Source organism: Cyclopterus lumpus, chromosome 21, assembly GCF_009769545.1.
Source record: "Cyclopterus lumpus isolate fCycLum1 chromosome 21, fCycLum1.pri, whole genome shotgun sequence".
Taxonomy (NCBI): Eukaryota; Metazoa; Chordata; class Actinopteri; order Perciformes; family Cyclopteridae; genus Cyclopterus; species Cyclopterus lumpus.
Window position 1 is genome coordinate 3,406,868 of NC_046986.1, and position 23,447 is coordinate 3,430,314.

Here is a 23,447-nt window from a genome sequence, read left to right on the forward strand (position 1 = left end):
ACTTACCTCTCTCTCTCTCGTGTGAAGGACTAACAGCTGGACGTGCCGCTGCGGGATCTTTTTCTTTTTCTTTTTACGCCAAAACATCCATACGTGCCCTGGAGGAGAGTCTCCCGGGGGACACACTGCAGCCTGTGGTCCACTCTGGTGATGCTGCGGCTTTGCAGCTGTTAGTGTATTTGATGTTGGTGAAACTGTCCGAAATCAAGCTGCTGTGTCGTTGCAAACATTGTGTAAAGGTGAATGTTGGAGGGGGGAGGGGGCACGAAGAGGGGACACCTGGAGGTGCGATGAGCGACAGCTGCCGTCCATCCTGATTGCGCACAACTTTTTGTTAGAACCCCCCCACCCCCGCCCCTCCCTCCCTTCAAATGCGCGATACGTCCTCACTACGGCGGGACTCACTAAATTGTACTTTGCGAGTCAGGGAAAGTAGGCCAGGCTGTAAGATATGCGCGCGTTCGCTGCTGTCTTTGTTTTTTTTCCAGTGGCGGTGAATGTTCTAGAAGAAGAAAGATGGATGGATGAGGGGGGGGGGGGGGGGGGGACAACACTGCCTATATACTGTATGAGTGCCTAATTTGCATACAAGTTTTTATTTGAACATTTTAGAAGTTATTCATGTGATTTTTGGCACAAAAGCAATCGCATTTCCATAGAGAGGAGCTTATTCAGTCGTTCAGTTCTGCAAAACCCATTTCTGCATAGAATTAAAAAGGAAATTTGAGTTTCCCACTCGTGCACAACGTCAGTTGACCCTCGGTGGCGTTTCTTTTCGCGCCTGTTTGAAGTAGCATGGAAACCTAAATCCTGTAATCTTCTGTCAACCGGATCCGTAACTCGGCACCTTTTCAAGTGTTTCGGGGTGTTTTTTTCCTCAAAGTTTTGTCCCCATAAAAAAAAAAGAAAAGAAAAGCATAGCACACCATTCAGACCTCATTTATTTATTACTTTTTATTTTTATTTTATTTGATTGTGCAAATTCTGCTGGTGTATTATTTTTTTTTGAAAAGGTGCAATGTGTAAGATCCGGCCACCTGCTCCACCTCCACCACCGGGTTCATGCGATTTAAATGTGCAGCCTGTCAGATATTAAAATAAAACAGCGGGGCAAAAAACACCTGACTATCACAATAACTCATGCTGTCTCATGATATTCACTAGTGCAGCCTAAAATTTCCGTGAGCCATCTTTGAGTTTACTTCTTTCTTGTTTTTTTTCTAATTTCTGCCACTTTGGATTTAATCCACAAAACAAAACACGAGAGCATTATCGACAAGCTCTCCTTCCACGCCTTCGTCCTCACGTTGGACACCGGACAGCTCCAGTGACCTCGCTGTCCCCTCTGGAGGATCAAGTGGTATTAAAAAGGACAAGACGGACCTTTCCGGGTTGGCAGTAGATACCTCGAGCAGCACAATACGTTGACATATATAAACCTTTTTAAAGGTTTTTTAAAGAATGTTGTCCGGATCGTTACACGTTGCACATTTTCAGTGTGTAAGAATTCCGAAAGCAATGATGTACATTGAAATCGTGAAAGTAGCAGAAATGAGCTAGCTAACGGAGAGGATCATCACAGTTACATGAATACGAAGCAGTCGTACACACAAGCAGCAAGTAACTATTACCCGGGCAGGAGTCTCGCCAAAACTTTGCAGGCAGCCAGTAAACATTTCTTCAGGCTGCACAAACAGACACTGGTATTAAATCTGGCCAAAACGTGAAGAAGCTTCTCAAGTGTGTCTTTGGCGTTCTTTGGCAAGCGGGGCAGCAGCGTGGCGTGTACAGCAAGCGTTGAGTACTCATTGGAGGCCGGGCGGTTAAACCAGCGTGCGAGTCCAGTCCGCGGTGGGATGAAAACAGCCTGCACAGCGGCAGTTGGCTCCGGGGTCACGACCTTCTCTACTGCACTTCGTCACAGTACTTGAGTGACTTTGTACCGCTGTGTGAGTCTGTGAAGCTTGACGCCATGAAAGTCCTGCTACAAAGGTGTAGTGTGTCTATTACTGGCTGGCAGCAGTTGTAAGAGCTTTTTGCAGATGCGAAGAAGAAGAAAAAAAAGGGCCACCTGGAGTAATTTGTTTGTTTATTATCTGGATTACAGGGATACATGGTGTTTTCTATAGATTCCAAGCGGAATACTTTTTATATACATCTTACACTGGTTGAATCCTTAGAAGAAAAGAAGAAAAGAAAAAACACCCAAACGAGGCTGAAAGCCTACCTCGTGGTCCTGTGAGCCTGCAATGCGCATTAAACACCAGAGAACAGAAATCAAAGCATGGAGGAAAAATGGAGATTTAGCTCTCCTTTTTTTTTTTTTTTTTAGATCTTTACCACTGGTGAGGCAAAAAATACAAAGTTTGACCTGCGAGCAGAAAAGCGACGTTAGCTAAAAATCTCTAAACAAGCTCTACAGATGTGGCTCATTGTCCGCTGGCTTCAGCTGCTCTTCGTCCGTGTCGGTCGTATTTTGAGCTGAACGTGCTGAACATAAAAAAGGGTTGAAGCTGAATCTGAGGCCGGCGGGGATTGTGTTGTTTTTTTTTTTCCTTGGGTGTCCTGTCATGAATAAATGAAGTCATTGCGATTCGTCCGTTTGAGGATCATAAACGTCTGTACAAAAATTCAAGGGTTTTCTTTTTTCCCCAATTTTTGAACCGATGCACCGATGGATGGAAAAAGACTGATGAAACATTACCGCCCTCTCCGAAGCTCCACCGCCTCCCGTCTGGCTAGAGATCACGTGACATGAAAGCGACCCGAGGTGGCGGCGTGGCCAAAAGATCATCTGGGCCCCATCTGTGCATGTCCTTGTTATTTAAGTATGTCTCAAGATGTGATAGTCTGCAGATCTCCAGTTATCAGTGAATGAATACATACCTCTCAGAGTGTTTTGGTTATATTGCAATGGGTTATATCACGTGGTTACTTCTTCTTAATGATTTGTATAGCTGCAGTTTTATTAAGGATCTATTGTATAGATGTATAATTTAATAATAAAAGTGAATATATTGATTAATTCTCTGTTGTAAAATGGCTTGACTTCATCAGCTTTAAACAGGGTCATGTGTTGTTATGAAGATCATTGCCCCTCAACGGCTCTCAACATTGCGACAGCTAAGCCGGTGGCTTGTAGCTAACGATACTAATGTAGCTAACGGTACTACCTAGAGCAAATGTGCTAACAGAGTTAACGGTGTTTACCTGGAAGAGGAACCAGAGGATGGGTGCTACGCTTCCGGGAACACGTTATCAGATGTCAGTGCAGAGCGGCGTCCGTGAGCCAACAGAGGGAAGAGCTCACATGCACATAGCAAATATATATATATGTATTTTTTTTTAGCTCTGAATGTCGGATATTGCCTCCTTAAAAGGTGTTTACGTCTGTCTTTTTCCCCGTGGCAGCGCAGCAGTAATTTCAGTTCCAAGTACAACATTGTTTGTTTGCCAGTGGGAAGCCGGTGAGGGATTTGCATCCTTACTGGGATCTGGAGAGGGACTGCATGAACCTCCCATGAGGTGCTTCGCTGGAAGGTGAAAAGATGCATTGCTTGTTTTATTTATCTAAATATAGCTGTAAAAAGGGTTGCGAAATCTTAATTGGGAAATAACTCTCGCTACAGAGGTTGTAAATTGGCAACAGTCACTTTAAGACTTTGTCATTGTGCCATTTTCAAGAAATTCAGATTTTCATTAAAATAGATAAAACAATTATGCTAAGTAACTGAGCTTTAATCATGTCCAGAAATAAAAGGGCTTTCAGTGCAAAACATTTGAGTCAGACTCCACAACCGCTGACTTGAGGGGCATATATAATTATGTTTTAATAATGTACCAGATGGTTCGGAGTCTTAATTGAGTTGCAATTGCACAGTGTGGTCATGAGTCATGGCAGTTGATGCAAAGTACACCATGTCTGTGCTAATTTGGCAATTACATGGGAAACGATATTGAATATTATAAAACGCATTAACTGTTTTCAGTTGATCCAATCACATCCTGTACTCATTTTGATGAATATTGCTTTGCCTTGACTTCAGCAGGTCGTTGCTGCATACAAAGACCAATGAAATAATAATCCATCCGTTATCTTACGCTTACCCTCAGCCTGGTTGCGGAAGCAGCAGAGTTTAGCAACGCATCCCAGGCGTCCTTTTTTCCAAGGACATTGTTCAGCTCTTCCTGGGGAACCCCGAGTTGTTCCAGGGCCAGACGAGATAAATAATCCCTCCAGCGGGTCTACCGAGGAGCCTCTTACCAGTTGGACTCGCCCTGGAACATCTCTCAAGGGAGTCTAAGGGGAACCTGATCAGATGTTAAACCACCTCAGATGGACCCTGTGAAAGAACCATTTAACCTTTCACTGACCTTTCAGTTCTCTTCCGAATAGTCTTGTAAATCAAAGGTGATCAAAGCTATAAAAGCCAGATGTGACTTTAATGCTGCTCTCTTGCTCTGTGGAGATGATTGATCTCTGTGTGATCTGAGCCCATTTGCAAATGCTATAATAAACCATATTATGCTGTAAGAAAAGACAACTTGGGTTCTCAATCTAGAATTTCCACCGGAGCCCTTTGTTGACATCAAAGGAGCAGCTTCTCCGAGTCTCCTCCTGGATGTCAGAGTAATCCAAGATGGCGACGGCGAAATCGCCAAACCTGGGACGCTTAAAAACATCAAACAGCAACTGCGTCGCATTAGAAAATATAGATTTACATTTTGAGGAACAGAAAACAAAAAGACCTGCCAGTAAAATCAGCTTTCACAAACCGTTGTTTCCACATACTTCATCCTCTGCTGCCACATAATGTCAGGAGTGTAACGTACAGCGTATGTAAATGTATTCATTTGGTACTACTTATCAAATCAGAACTGCCTGAACAGGTATTTTCAAAGAAAACTAATTGGTAAATTGTGTCACTTCTACATCTACTACTCAGGCCTCTTTTTTAATGTAAGCAAATACACACTTTTTAAGCAAATATGAAGCATAGACTTCTATACAACCAGAGGAGTCTTCCCCTGGTGGTCAGGAGAGATAATGCAGCTTTAACACATGAAGCATAGACTTCTATACAACCAGAGGAGTTGCCCCCTGGTGGTCAGGAGAGAGAATGCAGCTTTAACACATGAAGCATAGACTTCTATACAACCAGAGGAGTCACCCCCTGGTGGTCAGGAGAGAGAATGCAGCTTTAACACATGAAGCATAGACTTCTATACAACCAGAGGAGTCTTCCCCTGGTGGTCAGGAGAGAGAATGCAGCTTTAACACATGAAGCATAGACTTCTATACAACCAGAGGAGTCGCCCCCTGGTGGTCAGGAGAGAGAATACAGCTTTAACACATGAAGCATAGACTTCTATACAACCAGAGGAGTCGCCCCCTGGTGGTCAGGAGAGAGAATGCAGCTTTAACACATGAAGCATAGACTTATATACAACCACAGGCACTTCCTAAGGTTGCAACCTGGTGGAATGTGGTGCAATTTGGCCAGATGGTGGAGCTGTTACAAGGAACTTTTCGTTTTGGCCTGCAATTTGACCCTTAAACTCAGAAACAATATTCCTTCCTTTCTTTTTATAATTTTTCTGGGTTCAGACGAACTCATTTCCGCCACGTGAGTTTCACCCGCATTTGGATGAAGATGAATCTTGCTTTCTAGTTGTACAGATACGAGAGAAAAGAACTGGAGGGAATAAACGGAACGAACCCGGAGTTTCTTGTGATTTCGACAGCTTTGGCCACTGAGCAAACTCAATCTGCTGATGAGGACACTCGAAAGCTCCGGAACCAGATCCCAACTCGAGTGGACCTCGTTTCGGTTGCTAAAACTTTAAGTCCTCCGAATTAAATGACAAATTACGCCCCGGTGAAATAAAACACGAGCGCTATCCGGTGTGACATTGACATGACAAAAATCTGAAAGGTATTTAATTACGGAAACTCTGCACGTGCACTCATTATTAATTATTCATCGCAGTTCGTCGAGGCTTCAAAATGTAAAACTATGCACATCAAAGATTTTTCTTTCTTTCTTTTCTCCGATATTTATCGATCCAAGGTCTTGGCGCTCCGCTCCGAGCCCTCGAGACAAGTTGAGCCTTCAAGTCTCACGGCGGAGCAGTCAAAGTCAACATTTTCACAACCAGAGGTCTCCAGACGCCGATATTCTGAAGTTGAATAGTCGCCCATGCACGACATCCATAACATGCAATCATACTATTGTAACTCTTGTACCTGTAACACCTTTGTGAGAGCTTTCTGGTGCATGTAGATAATTGTAATGGAGCTTTGCCGTGTGGTTGTTGTTGTTCTTTTCTGCCCCTGATGCTAATTCGTTTGTTTTTCGTCTACCCGGCAGCTCACAGTTTCTCTCCATATGTCGTTTGCTGCTGCTGGTGCAGAACAACCCTGCAATTATCTCTGCGTGCAGCTATTCTGAATGAGCAAATATATTCAATGTGACAACACAAGGCCGGGTGTGAAAGTCGAGTTCAACGCTGCCGCTGCGTGTTAACATCCGATCTCTTGATGGTATTATCCCGTAAAGCCTCATCTTTCACCCACCGCGAGGCTCGCGTGTCCCGTACGTGCTAACCAATGCTAACCAATTGTTACTGTCAAGGCTTTTTATGCTTGACTCCTTTGGAGTTTAAAAGAATCTGCCCAGTATCATGGCAGTTTGTGAAACAGTGCAACAAAATAAATCTATTGGACACGAATGTCCTTCAGCATGTAAACAAGCCGATGGAAAGTCAATTAAAATCCGAAACACGAAACCAAAAGATTGCATTTCGTGACTATTTCCCAAACTGCAGTTAGACCGTGTTGTTTTTAAACACATTCAAATTCAACATTCATATTCCTCAGAAACAAGGCACTTTATCTGCACATGCTCAGTAGGCTTCTCTCTCTCTGCCTGTGGATCATGTTCACCTTGGAAGAAGCTTTAAGCTAAAATCTGATTTTGAGGTATGAAAGTTACTTTTTGGATGTAGGTTATTTTTCCTCTGACTGAGAATTGAGCACTTCAATGAACATGGAAAACCAATAGACAACCAATGGACAACCAATGGACAACCAATGGAAAACCAATGGACAACCAATGGAAAACCAATGGACAACCAATGGACAACCAGTAGACAACCAATGGAAAACCAATGGAAAACCAATGGACAACCAATGGACAACCAATGGACAACCAGTAGACAACCAATGGAAAACCAATGGACAACCAATGGAAAACCAATGGACAACCAATGGACAACCAATGGACAACCAGTAGACAACCAATGGACAACCAATGGAAAACCAATGGACAACCAATGGACAACCAATGGACAACCAGTAGACAACCAATGGACAACCAATGAACAACCAGTAGACAACCAATGGACAACCAATGGAAAACCAATGGACAACCAATAGACAACCAATGGACAACCAATGGAAAACCAATGGACAACCAATGGAAAACCAATGGACAACCAATAGACAACCAATGGACAACCAATGGACAACCAAGAGACAACCAATGGGAATACAGGAGTTGCTTGCGAGCATACAATATGTATGTCATGCCCTACATATTGCACTAAATTCAAACGTAAGATTACATTCAAAAGGAGTATATTAAAATACACGTTTCTTTTGGTATAGCAGCTCATCAATAAACACTTTATGTTAGAAAAATAATGTGGGTTTTATATGCATTCAAACAATATTAGATATTGACAAAGTCTGAAGATTACATATTTATATGTATTATATTTTAGGTGTTTTTTATTAGCGATACAGTGGGTTTAATATAACTTATTTTGTCAGTGTTACAATTTCCCCCCCAACACTGACGCCTCGCATCAGATTTGATATCATAGTGTGATGTGTTTCTCGTATCAAAAGATGACAAGTACACACATACGTTGGTTTTAACTAATGTGTCCTGGACGAGCAGTGGCGAGGAAGCTAATTTACATGTTTAGTTTCCAGTTCACTATTTAATGCATCAAGTTGAATAAAGCGTGAATAAATGAATGCATGAGGCGCTGGAAGTAAAAGTGTCTGGAGGGAAGCATGTGATGGGTGACAACGCGATAATGTAGCGCCACCGTCGTGATGGAAATAAAAGAGTGGAGGTAAAAAGCCGAATTTAAAAAGAGAAGGAAGATGAAGACCAAACGAGATCCTGAACATTCATTCAGCAACACGCTGCAGATCCAGTCACTCCATCTCCACTATACGCATGTATATATTTATGATTGTCTAGTTTGCATTCACCGAGACCCTCTTGCTTTGCCTCTTTATTGGCCGTGTTCGCCCACGTTTTGACTGAAGCAAACCTGAACTTCCCAATATGTTCACCGTCATTATCAAACCGATCATGCGTGTAATTCAACCCCTTTTTTTGACAAGTGTTAATTTCAACGTTCCGTCTTTCGCGAAGAAGAGCCGCGCGGCTCCGTTACCGCGAATAATCGCCCCGCTTCAATCACGCTTTAAATTGGGCAGAAAATATACAGCGCGGGTCACAAGTTGTGATAAGTGAACCCCCTTTTCGACAGAAGTGAGGCAATGACTGCGCGGTGGCAACGGCCTCACAGCTGGCACTCATTTAAAATCACCACAGATGGATTCACATGTATCCCATTCACCAACTGTTGCCCATGTATTGTCCCTTGAGACACTCACACACACACACACGTCGAACAAACAAGAGAAATGAGATGAAGTGGCTGGAATCACCTCCACTGCTTATTCATTAGTTTCGCTATTTTTTTGGTTTCGACTTCAGGTTCCACCTACGCAAACTCCCGGGGGCGGCGACTGTTTTTTAGCGTGAAGAAAAGTCGGGAGACAAAAGTTTTCTTCTTTTTTTTTTTTTTGCACACAAACTTCTGAATTAACGAGCTGCGCCGGTGCATGAGACGCTCCTTTTCGGAAGCACTCTTTCAACAGCCACTTGACTGAAACTAAAAAAATAAAAATGTAAGAGGATTCAATGTAAAGACGCGCGTAACGATGTGTCTTCAGGGCCCCATTATTACGACACTGTGATAGTACGGGAAAAAGTGTCAAACGTTGCCCCAAATGGTAACACTGCACTATTTTTACACTAAATGTCATTCCCTCATTCATACGCTGACGACATGCCAGGTGCCTCGCCGTCTTACCCATTCAGCAGTTTCAGGTTAAGAGGACACGAGGACCAGCGGAGCCGGGGGATCGAACCGCGAATCCTCTAGAAGGATGGACAACCCGCTGAGCCGCAGTCGCCCCCGACATAAGAGACTTTTACACTGGCCTCATCCTGAAAACAATCGGCCATTGTTTCCGATAACCCATTATTTCGACATCCCACTAGCATGAAAGTCTACCTCGTTGCTGATCGGGGCGTCGGCCCTCAATTGAAAATCTCCCCGTAGAGTCCAATTGCCAAAGACTCTGAGACTTCATCATTTCATATCATCTGTTAACAATAAACATGCATCCTTTCTTTATCTAACTGGTCTCTCCCTGATTGAAATGCAGTTAGTCAGCAGACGTGTCGTATTTTGCCAGAGAATTATTTATATTTATAGAATACTTTTAAACGGTTAATAAATTGTTCAGGTTGAAGAAAAAAAAATGTTGCCTTGGCAATACATTTTAAAAAAGCCTTTCTTTAATGTCAACAATTGTCGTTTTGTGTTTAAAAAAAAACAAAAAGTATCGATTCAGGCACCGTTTAGGTATCGTTTTAAAAAGTATCGGTTTAGCACCCGGAAAAAAACCCAACGATACCCGTCCCTAGTGCGCATGGTGCGATATCGTTCTGTATTTTTAAATGTATTACAAAATTGTAAAATTTTTTACCCAATGTAATCTGATGTTGTACTTTTCATTTGTGTTCCTTTTCTATCTTAATAACGCTCTTCCACGTATTCCCTAATTAAGCACTAAGAAAGATATCGAGGCCCGATTTGCGTTTTATCACGTGTACGTCTTCAGACACTGAGACGCAGACTCACTAATCCCAATACATAAATAAAAAAAAGAAATTCTATTTAAGCTTCTAAATCGGAAAAGGCAAAAATAAAATAAAAACACTGCATGAGCATATTTCAGCTTCTCGGGTGAATGACTAAAGGAACCCAGTATATATACTGGAGCAGGTAGTCTAGCCGTGACAGGGTGAGGACGAGTACTCAGACATCACTGATGAGATGCTTCCTGCCGAGGCGCCACACTCGAGAGATGGAAAAGAAAAAAAAACAGGAGAGCGCTGCGAGGGCCGCCGTGAACCCACGACAACGCCCACATTTGGGCCCGCCTGCTGGCTGATTCGTGGAGCTGTCAATCAATCGGAATTGCAGCTCGTTTGCTTCTTTCGCTGTTGTTGTTTTGTTTTTTTTTCTTCTTCCCCCGGCTCGGAAAAAAAACGACGAATGCAGCAGCTGCATCTTATTTGGAATTGAAGCTGCAAATTGCATTTATTTATTCTAAAATATGAGAGTCCTCTGCCCTCATTATAATGTGTGAGTGAGTGTGCTAAAAGATGAGAGACCAACAAGAGAATATACTAGCTGTCAAATTACCTGCATTGTCCCTCATGCCAAGAAGAGGTACCACCAGTATGTATATCACCAGTATATATTATCACCAGTATATAGCACCATTAAGTCCCACAGGCAAACCCAGCAAAGCAATGGTGGAGTAAACATTCACAGAGTAAAAGATAAGTCGGCTCATCTGTAAAATAAAAGTTTTCTTTATTCACTTTATTTTACTCAGGGACCGTTCACATTAATAAACATTAATGTACACATGGCAGAATTAGCCCGGAGGCTAGTCTAAACTCAAGAAAACAAGTTTCAATCATGATGGGAGGTCAAAATCAATTGACCCTTCGCCAAGCTCCGCCCACAGGGTCGTTGGCAGTTTTTCGCTGATGAGAATGGACAGAAGTATGCCAGCAATGAGGAGACCAAGAATCATATAGATCCACAGGAGACAGTCGGCGTGGCAACATGTATTCTCTTCCAGGAAACCCCCGCTCCTTGGAAAAGTATCTGTCACCCTTACCCCCCCAACGCACCTGCATTTTACCTGCACCCAAAGACTTTAGTGGGGTAATCTTTACACGCTTTAGCCAGCCAACCCTAACACGCATTAATAATAATAATGATTCTTTTTCTTTTTCCTTGTCGCAGGTACAGAATGGAGCCAATGGGTGTATACATTATATCGCAACAATGTTGCCCAGGATATGCAAGTGGGCGGGCACAAACATCTACACCAATCAGTGCCTGCGCAGCACCTTGGTGCAAACTCTCCCTAACGCTGGGATGGAAGCAAGAGAAATCATGGCAGCGAGTGGACATGAATTTCGAAAGCTCCCTTCAAAGCTACTGGGCACCAAATCTAACACCGTTGGGAGTGATGATGATAATAAAAATAACAATAATAATAATAATGATATGCTTCTGGAGAAGGCACTTCACCACCAGCAAGAGTGGACCTGGAAGCGATGTCATCAGACATCAACATGAACAAACGTTACATTTTTAATAATAAAATATTATTGTATTGCAAGGGTCCCATTGTCATTGTTTGATATTTTAATGGCAACTTTTAATAAAATGAGCAATGCGAATGAATGAGATGGTGCGAGATCTAGCTAGGCTAACAAACGTTTTCCCAATGCTGTTTATCTGTTGCTTAGCAACAGCCCCGCACACGGGGGGACTATTTTCTCTCGGCTACATGAAATGCGATACACAACGTTTTGGTGGCTACAGCTATTTCGTGCAGAAAGGCAGCTTACTATTCACTTACTATTGTTATATCATTCTTTCAAAGTCCCTATTTATTTGTTTTACCTGTATTTTACCTATTCTTATTTATTTATTTTGAGCTTTTAGGATGTTTTAATTATGTGAAGTGTCTTTGAGTATTATGAAAAGCGCTATATAAATTAAATGCATTATTATTATCATTCTTCATTATAAGAATGTCTTCTAAAATCGTGTTCCTGCTGCCGACTATCTGCACGGCGTCAGCCAAAAAGACTAGTTAGTCGTATTCATCGTGTGTGACGGGGAACGTGAATAAGAGGATTCCTCTGCGCTCGTGTAAACACGGCAGCCCCGATCTGATCATTAACGGGATGAGCCTCATAAACGGTATAACCGTGTCCCGGTAAACGCACTCAACGGTGTTAATGGTTCTGGCTCTCTCACCTGCCTCAAAACATAAACTCCATCACCGTAATGATAGTAATTGCAAGTACAGTGCAGACAGCAGCTACAATTAGCATATACTAAGGCAAAATGATCTGATGAGTGTGTGTGTGTGTGTGTGTGTGTGTGTGTGTGTGTGTGTGTGTGTGTGTGTGTGTGTGTGTGCGCCCTGGCCCTGTCGCAATCTGGCATGTCTCCTCTTGCTGGCCAAGGCAAAAAAAAAAAGAATCCAATTAACCAACAGCGTGCTCTCAAGTGGAAGTGAGAGATTGAGAAACTCAGACAAGGGAGTGACTAGAATAACAAAACAGCAGCTACAACGGACCTCAATTGGCCGGGAAGAACCATAAAATAGCCGAACAATGGCGATGGTGGCATGTGCATCACTTTACTGACTGTGTATGAGAAGTGGACGAAGACACCGTGACGTCAGCCGTTTTTGGCTGTCGCCATCTTCTTTTTTTTCTTTTTTTTCCAACCAGAAGTGACACGAGAGGGAGGAGCTGAGTATGTAAATGATCACCCTACCGCCTTACAAAAATTCAGAAAATTGCATTACAATTGGTTGTGTGACTCTCCAGCAATTAAAAAATATTGGTTTTATAATGGTAAGTCCCCGAAATCTCAATGAACAGCTCCCCAGGTAAAACATTTTTTTATTTAATTTAAACTGGTTTAACCAGGAAAAGCCTATATATTTACTCCTTTACAAGAGTAAATATACTTAAAATGTCAATAGTATATTGCAAATATACCATAAAAGAAATGTACTTTCTGAAAATATATAAAAAGTATACTTAAGTCACGCTTTCACCTATTTTAAAAAGTATACTTTTAACACACTTTAAAAATAATTGTACTGTAGTATACTTTCAAGAAATATATGATAAGACAAATATACTTTAAGGGTAAGTTCTGTGCAATTACTTAAATGTACTTCTTTGAACTTTGTTTTCTAACATATTGTTTGTATATTTCAAATATGCTCTAACTTAGCATTGAAACAATGTATTCAAAGCACATTTGATAAATACTTTTTTTGTAATTAGTAAGTAAACTTATTCATGCTATTATTTTTATATATTATAAATAAATATGCTAATAATATCTACTTTAAGTGAACTGCCGGCATGCATATTAGCACATACACAGTCTTATACTTAAAGTGTACTAAGTATAATTAACGTTCCAATTTAGCACAAAAAAATATATTAAATATACTTAAAATTGTACTACTTAAATATATATAGTACAAAATAAATTGTTCCAAAATAGCACACTTTAAGTATACTTATGATTAGTAGGGCTTCAAGTATACTAAAGTATACTAAGATTAAATATACTTAGCATATTTATTTTTCACCTAGGTCATTACTGAGTAAACTGTCGATTGTCCAATAAATAGGTAGCAGTGAATGGGCGTGACACGGGGAGTGATTTGCATATTTTATAATTAATTAGTAGTCGTTTACATTCCTTCTCCACGTGTGACAAATCACCCTCAACCATATTTCACAGTGGACAGGAGAAACACGGGCGTCACTAATAACATCATCTTGAGTAAGAAGTCAGGTGACAGCGAGCAGGGCCACGAAACTTGAGGCCGCCTAATGGTATTCAGCCATCATTAATTGTATTTTTCACACCTGTGCTCGTCTCACTGTGACATGTTAAAAATGTCGGCCGTGAAAAAAAAGGACCTGTACGTTCTTTGCATGTGACAGTTGGAGGAATCGGTGGCTGCCCGAATGCAAGACAGCGAGCGCTGCTTGGGTTTTTTTTTTTCTTTCAGCGAGTCGATTATTTAATTTTTTTTCGTGTGAGGTAGCAGCGGTGAGTCAAGTGTAAAGCCTTTTTAACTCATTGTTATTATTATTATTTTTATATATATATATAGGATATACATTCTGGATCCAGTTTAATTTTTCATTAATTTATTAGTTTCTTGCGATGCTTCCTGGTCATGAATAACCTCAAAAATAACCTAGATTAAAAAAAATAGCAACAGAATTTATTAAAATATGAGTTCTAACGTGATCGTTTCTTATTTTCTTGGTCTAACGTGACTTGTTTCTTAATTCTTGGTCTAACATGACCTTTTCTTAATTCTTGGTCTAACGTGACCTTTTCTTAATTCTTGGTCTAAGGTGACCTTTTCTTAATTCTTGGTCTAAGGTGACCGTTTCTTTTGTTATTTTATTCAGCAACAACTTATCCTGTCAGCAGAAAAATGGCTTGATATGAATTTAACATTTTGATAAAGTCCATGTGGTACAATTTCTAAGAAATAAGAAATATCTGGAAATATCTGAGATTAGCTGTGGCTCTGGGCTCACCAGCAATTTTTGACTTTTTGACTTTTCCAGGTTTATTGACATGTTTCAACAGGATTAAAAATCATATTAAAGTAAAAAATGAAAGAAAAGATTAATTTTTTAAATAAAATTTTATTATTTTCAAAGCAGCAGCAGCAGCAGCTCCTGACCCATCCCGAGCTCTCTAAGAAAACGAGAAAAAAACTCCCCAAAATGGGAAGAAATCTCGGAAGAGGCAATTCAAAGAGAGATCCCCTCTTCTCGGACGGATGGGCCTGTGACTGGATCTGAAAAATAAGACAATTGTTAGAACATAAATAATATAATGCGAGTACAATTAAAACATCTGGCTATCTATCTGTCTATAGTGCTAAATAATCCTTGAGTCCTTGAATCCTCACATCCTCCTTCCTGTCAAAGAGACAATAAAGCAAATTATTTTAACATATGTTCCAATTTAAAACACAGGGCTCAGCCCTCGGGAGCAATTTTGTTTAAGTCAGGTTAAAGTTAAATTTCGGACCTCGTCAGGTTAAATTAAAATTTCGGACCACGTCACGTTAAAGTTAAAATTCGGACATCGCCACAGGCTTTCTCTTTTGGGGTGTTTAACTTGAACTGAGTGTTTACTCATGCTAACTCCCATAACCAACGTAATAAAGATTATTGTTGAATTTGGAATAAGTCTTTCCTGATTAAACTAATGACTGGCACACAAGGTGCCACCAGATCATATATATCATAAAACACAGAGGGCTCAACCCTCAGGAGCAATTTACGTTCAGTCACGTTAAAGTAAAATTTCGGACCTCGTCACGTAAAGTTAAATTTCGGACCTCGTCACGTTAAAGTAAAAATTCAGACCTCGTCACTTACAGTAAAATTTCGGACCTCATCACAGGCTATTCTCTTTTGGGGTGTTCAGGTGCACCAGGTGCCACCAGATCACAAATATCATATATATCACATACATCACATATGTTCCAATTTAAAACACAGAGGGCTCAACCCTCAGGAGCAATTTTGGTTAAGTCAGGTTAAAGTTAAATTTCGGACCTCGTCATTACTCTCTTTTGAGGTGTTTAACTTGAACTCTTTACAGACTTAATGTTTACTCATGCTAACTCCCATAACCAACGTAATAAAGAGTATTCTTGAATTTGGAATAAGTCTTTCCTGATTGAACTAATAACTGGCACACCAGGTGCCACCAGATCACATATATCATATATATCACATATATCACATATGTTGCCATTTAAAACACAGAGGGTTCAGACCTCGTCACGTTGACTTTAAATTACGGACCTCGTCACGTTAAATTAAAATTTCGGACCACGTCACGTTAAAGTAAAAGTTCGGACCTCGTCACGTTAAATTAAAATTTCGGACCACGTCACATTAAAGTTAAATTCCGGACCTCGTCACGTTGAAGTAAAAGTTCGGACCTCGTCACGTTAAATTAAAATTCCGGACCTCGTCACGTTAAATTAAAATTTCGGACCACGTCACGTTAAAGTAAAAGTTCGGACCTCGTCACGTTAAATAAAAATTTCGGACCACGTCACATTAAAGTTAAATTCCGGACCTCGTCACGTTGAAGTAAAAGTTCGGACCTCGTCACGTTAAATTAAAATTCCGGACCTCGTCACGTTAAATTTAAATTTCGGACCACGTCACGTTAAAGTAAAAGTTCGGACCTCGTCACGTTAATTTAAAATTTCGGACCACGTCACGTTAAAGTTAAATTCCGGACCTCGTCACATTAAAGTTAAATTACGGACCTCGTCATGTTAAAGTAAAAATTTGGACCTCGTCACGTTAAAGTTAAATTTCGGACCTTGTCACGGGCTTACTCTTGACGTAATAAATTAGATTATTGTTGAATTCGGAATAAATCGTTCCTGGTTGAACTAATGAATGGCACACCAGGTGCCACCAGATCACATATATCATATATATCACATACATCACATATGTTCCAATTTAAAACACAGAGGGCAAAACCCTCGGGAGCAATTTTGGTTAAGTCAGGTTATAGTTAAATTTCGGACCTCGTCATTACTCTCTTTTGGGGTGTTTAACTTGAACTCTTTACAGACTTAATGTTTACTCATGCTAACTCCCATAACCAACGTAATAAAGATTATTCTTGAATTTGGAATAAGTCTTTCCTGATTGAACTAATGACTGGCACACCAGGTGCCACCAGATCACATATATCATATATATCACATATATCACATATGTTCCCATTTAAAACACAGAGGGTTCAGACCTCGTCACGTTGACTTTAAATTACGGACCTCGTCACGTTAAATTAAAATTTCGGACCACGTCACGTTAAAGTAAAAGTTCGGACCTCGTCACGTTAAATTAAAATTTCGGACCTCGTCACATTAAAGTTAAATTCCGGACCTCGTCACGTTGAAGTAAAAGTTCGGACCTCGTCACGTTAAATTAAAATTCCGGACCTCGTCACGTTAAATTAAAATTTCGGACCACGTCACGTTAAAGTAAAAGTTCGGACCTCGTCACGTTAAATTTAAATTTCGGACCACGTCACGTTAAATTAAAATTCCGGACCTCGTCACGTTAAAGTAAAAGTTCGGACCTCGTCACGTTAAATTAAAATTTCGGACCACGTCACATTAAAGTTAAATTCCGGACCTCGTCACGTTGAAGTAAAAGTTCGGACCTCGTCACATTAAAGTTAAATTACGGACCTCGTCATGTTAAAGTAAAAATTTGGACCTCGTCACGTTAAAGTTAAATTTCGGACCTTGTCACGGGCTTACTCTTGACGTAATAAATTAGATTATTGTTGAATTCGGAATAAATCGTTCCTGGTTGAACTAATGACTGGCACACCAGGTGCCACCAGATCACATATATCATAAAACACAGAGGGCTCAACCCTCGGGAGCAATTTTGGTTAAGTCAGGTTAAAGTTAAATTTCGGACCTCGTCAAGTTAAAGTTAAATTTCGGACCTCGTCACGGTTACTCTCTTTTGGGGTGTTTAACTTGAACTCTTTAATTGTTGAATTTGGAATAAGTCTTTCCTGATTGAACTAATAACTGGCACACCAGGTGCCACCAGATCACATATATCATATATATCACATACATCACATATGTTCCAATTTAAAACACAGAGGGCAAAACCCTCGGGAGCAATTTTGGTTAAGTCAGGTTATAGTTAAATTTCGGACCTCGTCATTACTCTCTTTTGGGGTGTTTAACTTGAACTCTTTACAGACTTAATGTTTACTCATGCTAACTCCCATAACCAACGTAATAAAGATTATTCTTGAATTTGGAATAAGTCTTTCCTGATTGAACTAATGACTGGCACACCAGGTGCCACCAGATCACATATATCATATATATCACATATATCACATATGTTCCCATTTAAAACACAGAGGGTTCAGACCTCGTCACGTTGACTTTAAATTACGGACCTCGTCACGTTAAATTAAAATTTCGGACCACGTCACGTTAAAGTAAAAGTTCGGACCTCGTCACGTTAAATTAAAATTTCGGACCTCGTCACATTAAAGTTAAATTCCGGACCTCGTCACGTTGAAGTTAAAGTTCGGACCTCGTCACGTTAAATTAAAATTCCGGACCTCGTCACGTTAAATTAAAATTTCGGACCACGTCACGTTAAAGTAAAAGTTCGGACCTCGTCACGTTAAATTTAAATTTCGGACCACGTCACGTTAAATTAAAATTCCGGACCTCGTCACGTTAAAGTAAAAGTTCGGACCTCGTCACGTTAAATTAAAATTTCGGACCACGTCACATTAAAGTTAAATTCCGGACCTCGTCACGTTGAAGTAAAAGTTCGGACCTCGTCACATTAAAGTTAAATTACGGACCTCGTCATGTTAAAGTAAAAATTTGGACCTCGTCACGTTAAAGTTAAATTTCGGACCTTGTCACGGGCTTACTCTTGACGTAATAAATTAGATTATTGTTGAATTCGGAATAAATCGTTCCTGGTTGAACTAATGACTGGCACACCAGGTGCCACCAGATCACATATATCATAAAACACAGAGGGCTCAACCCTCGGGAGCAATTTTGGTTAAGTCAGGTTAAAGTTAAATTTCGGACCTCGTCAAGTTAAAGTTAAATTTCGGACCTCGTCACGGTTACTCTCTTTTGGGGTGTTTAACTTGAACTCTTTAATTGTTGAATTTGGAATAAGTCTTTCCTGATTGAACTAATAACTGGCACACCAGGTGCCACCACATCACATATATCATATATATCACATACATCACATATGTTCCAATTTAAAACACAGAGGGCTCAACCCTCAGGAGCAATTTTGGTTAAGTCAGGTTAAAGTAAAATTTCAGACCTCGTCACGTTGAATTTAAATTTCGGACCTCGTCACGTTAAAGTAAAAGTTTGGACCTCGTTACGTAAAGTTAAATTTCGGACCTCGTCACGTTAAAGTAAAAGTTCGGACCTCGTCACGTTAAAGTTAAATTTCGGACCTCGTCACAGGCTTACTCTTGAAGTAATAAATTAGATTATTGTTGAATTCGGAATAAGTCTTTCCTGGTTGAACTAATGACTGGCACACCAGGTGCCACCAGATCATATATATCATAAAACACAGAGGGCTCAACCCTCGGGAGCAATTTTGGTTAAGTCAGGTTAAAGTTAAATTTCGGACCTCGTCAAGTTAAAGTTAAATTTCGGACCTCGTCACGGTTACTCTCTTTTGGGGTGTTTAACTTGAACTCTTTAATTGTTGAATTTGGAATAAGTCTTTCCTGATTGAACTAATAACTGGCACACCAGGTGCCACCAGATCACATATATCATATATATCACATATATCACATATGTTCCAATTTAAAACACAGAGGGCTCAACCCTCAGGAGCAATTTTGGTTAAGTCAGGTTAAAGTTAAATTTCGGACCTCGTCATTACTCTCTTTTGAGGTGTTTAACTTGAACTCTTTACAGACTTAATGTTTACTCATGCTAACTCCCATAACCAACGTAATAAAGATTATTCTTGAATTTGGAATAAGTCTTTCCTGATTGAACTAATAACTGGCACACCAGGTGCCACCAGATCACATATATCACATATATCATATATATCACATATATCACATATGTTCCCATTTAAAACACAGAGGGCTCAACCCTCAGGAGCAATGTAGGTTCAGTGTCTTGCTCAAGGACACTTGGACATTTAAACATATGTGTGTGTACAGTTTATGTTTAAATGTAAATGTAGGCGTGTGTGTAGTGTGATGCTATCTCAGCCACGGGTGGTTCTTCAGCTGCTCCAGGGTGAACCGCTGATCCGGGTCCACATGTACGCAACCGTTGTAGAATTCTGTGCATTCTAGAGAGTGAGGATTCATGCAGGCCTTTACGAATTCTTTGAAATCTGGAGAGAAAGGAGAAGAATGGGTGAGGTCATGTGATCCATCACAACATGAACTCAAATGCCAACATATTGGTGTATGTTTTTCTTACATTGAGAAAGCCACCAGTCGGTCTTCAGCTGCCAAACGGATTCCAGCGGCGAGGTAGATGATATTTTGACCATGTAGAACAGGACCATTCCTATCTGGAATACTGTAGTGGGTCCGGCTTTGTATTCCCGCCGACTGGCCCACTCTGGGGGGACGTGAGTACCTAAAATATAAAGACATAATGAAAAGACAGTGAGGAGGAGGAAGAGCTTTGTTTCTGTAAAAGTCACCGATGGGTGAAGTTAATAAAGAGCAGGAGTAAAACTGGACTTCTTACCATAGAAGGTGTCATAGACGTCGTCTTCTCCGCCGAAGCAGCTCAGACCGAAGTCGATGACGCGAACTCGTGGCAACTTCATGCAGGTCTCAATAAGGAGATTTTCCGGCTTGATGTCCCGGTGGAAAATGTGCTTCTCCTGGAGGTCAATGGCTGCATTCACCAACTGCTTCATTATAATCTGAAAGACAAAAAAGAGAGTTGAGGGGTCAGAGAGGAGGATGCTTGGACATGTTTTCATGGTTGTGACTGAGATGACTACAGCAGCTTACCTTAGCTTCCTGTTCCTCCAAGTAGCCTCCTTTGTGTTGAATGTAGTTGAAGAGGTCTACGGCCGGCATCGGTCTCTCCAGCACCAGGACCAGCTCCTTGTCCACAACGTACCAGTCCAGTAGGTCAATGTGTGCTGAATGCCGCTTTGATTCGGCCTCTAGCTTCCTTAGGACAGCGACCTCCATGGGGATCTGGAGCCCATCACTGTCTTCGTGAAAGAGGAGCTCTTTGTCTATGATAATATGCTTCATAACGACCTAAGGGTGATACAAACAAGACTTTTTGGTTACACTTCCTGACCGTACTGTGTGTGTGTGTCTGTATGTGTGTGAAAGAACATGTGAAAAACTTACAGGAAGATTATCCTCTCTGCGATAGCCAGCATACACGCATCCATATCCTCCTTCGCCAAGTTTCACCTGCACGCTGTACTTGGCCTTAAACATGGCTGACGGGTCTGGAACTAGGTCGTCCTTCTGAACCGGTCCATCATCGGCGCTTCTCGCGCTCAGAGCCGCCTCGGGTGGGTTTCTGCTTTCTAGAGATGAGAGAAAAAACATCACAACATGAATTTACTGACAATCACAACACGAACAAGGACAACAACACATGACGATCATTCAATGTCTCTTAAACCATTTATAGCAGAATAATAGTTCAAATATGGGGCTATAGCTTACCAGTGTCCTCTGAGGTGGACGGCAACTCAGCGTCACAGAGGATGGGGTCCAGGATGGGGTCCAGCATGGGGTCCAGTCTCCTGCTTTTCTCCCTTTGTAGGCTTTCCCCATCTTCTGTTCGTTTCCGCTTTAGTCCTCCAGGGACGACACTAATGTCCTGTGAGGTGGACGGAAACTCATATTCACAGGGGATGAGGTCCAGGATGGGGTCCAGGATGGGGTCCAGTCTCCTGCTTTTCTCCCTCTGTAGGCTTTCCCCATCTTCTGTTCTTTTCCTCTTTAGTCCTCCAGGGACGACACTAATGTCCTCTGAGCTGGACGGCATCTCATCTTCACAGGGGATGAGGTCCAGGATGGGGTCCAGCATGGGGTCCAGGATGGGGTTCGGGATGGGGTCCAGGATGGGGTCCAGCATGGGGTCCAGTCTCCTGCTTTTCTCCCTTTGTAGGCTTTCCCCATCTTCTGTTCTTTTCCTCTTTAGTCCTCCAGAGACGACACTAATTTCCTCTGAGCTGGAAGTCAACTCATCTTCATGGGGGATGAGGTCCAGGATGGGGTCCAGGATGAGGTCCAGGATGGGGTCCAGGATGGGGTCCAGGTGCCTGCTCTGTGGGCTTTCTTCATCTTTAGTCTCTGCTGTATTCCTTTCTCCAGGGACGACGTCCTTCTCCTCAGCTACGAAGAGCTTTCCTAATAATGTCCCCATTACACCTGAAGACTGCTGAAGACTTTTCTAACAAAGATAGTGCTTGTTCCTGTACGGCAATATCATATACTAATAATATTAATAAGGTATATATAGGGGAGCTGCCACTGAGTTCTATGGCTGTGCCTTTGATGAAGGGTTCCATGAGGCCACAGTCTGTGACATCACCGTGTTCCGGAATATGCAAATGAGGGTTTAGAGTAAATTCTGTGTGTACAGTTTATAAGTAAACATGGAGGTGTCCACTGAATACATTCATACAGTGCATACCATACTATGTGTATAAGCATTCACTTTAACCTTGGGTTAAAGTGAATGCTTATACTTAACACATTTAGTCCAAGGTCTTTTTCTCGATTTTTACATAATTTCTTAAATTCACCTTTTTTAAAAGGAACTTGCTTTTGATTCATACCGATGGGTTGTACATCAAACACTGCAGAACAATCTCAGCTATCTATTTAATGAAGCACCGTTGTCTTTAGGCACAGTGTAAAGAGGTAAAAAGTTGAAGTCTGATTTATTAAAAATTCTTCAAATCTCTTGTGAAAATAATAATACCTTTACCCATGCGTTAGCATGTTTTGGTGCTGGAAATTGAACCTTAGGTTCACAAAAGTCGTGGAATATATTAATTAAATAGTAGATACATGTAAATGTCTAAAACCCCAAAATGTTAGTTTTTTTAAATCATTCATTCATTTTCTTTTTTTTTCAACATGTGTGTATATATATGTATATGTATATATATATATATATATATATATATATACGCCATCTTAAATATGAAATATCTTACGGGCAACATCTGGGATATCGAGTCATACGAGGGGTTGCATATATAATCATATAATTATATTTAGCATGCAGGCTCTTTGTCCTCAAACATGAAAAATGTGCCTTTGCAGTGGAAAACAAAATAAAGTGCTGAGAACTGTTGGAGGTTTGTGGCTCTGCAAGTCTTCAGTTGAAATGTGGCTTGGGGCCCCCTGAGGGGGGAGGAAAGGGTTATTTTACTGCCTTCAAGGAAGTACAAACCAATAACTTTGGCGAGTGTAATTCTGACAGTAAATAAGAGTATTATTATTACATCTCAGTCGGCCACACACATGTCACTACATGTAGAATCAATTAGTTTACAGGCCACAAATATTTCTCCGGATTTAAACCACTTCCTGGTTTGAACGTGTAATTACAGCCATGAAGTATTTTAGATATTCTTTTTAAAGGAAGTAAAAAAGCCAATGAGGAATCCTTCACGTTAAAATGCAATGTCTGACATAGTCGACATTGCAAATATATATTATTATATATTAATTAAATAGTCGATACATGTAATAAATGTCTAAAATCCCAAAATGTTAGTGTGTTTTGAGTAAAAGGGTTATCTGTCACCAAATGGGACTGAGAAATGACTTCCTACCACAGATCAAGCACCATGGGATGTATGCAA

At 40.9% G+C, this 23,447-nt stretch overlaps 1 protein-coding gene across 1 annotated transcript; it reads right to left on the reverse strand.

Moving 5' to 3' along the window:
- Positions 1–19,791: 19,791 nt before the first annotated feature.
- Positions 19,792–21,655, reverse strand: LOC117750730 (serine/threonine-protein kinase pim-1-like). Its single transcript, XM_034562053.1, has 6 exons — positions 21,289–21,655; positions 20,962–21,146; positions 20,608–20,865; positions 20,336–20,516; positions 20,060–20,221; positions 19,792–19,970 (listed from the first exon to the last, which is right to left on the reverse strand). The coding sequence occupies exons 1-6, from the start codon at positions 21,653–21,655 to the stop codon at positions 19,834–19,836; spliced, it is 1,290 nt and encodes a 429-aa protein (XP_034417944.1). The 3' UTR covers positions 19,792–19,833.
- Between the last annotated feature and the right edge of the window lie 1,792 nt (positions 21,656–23,447).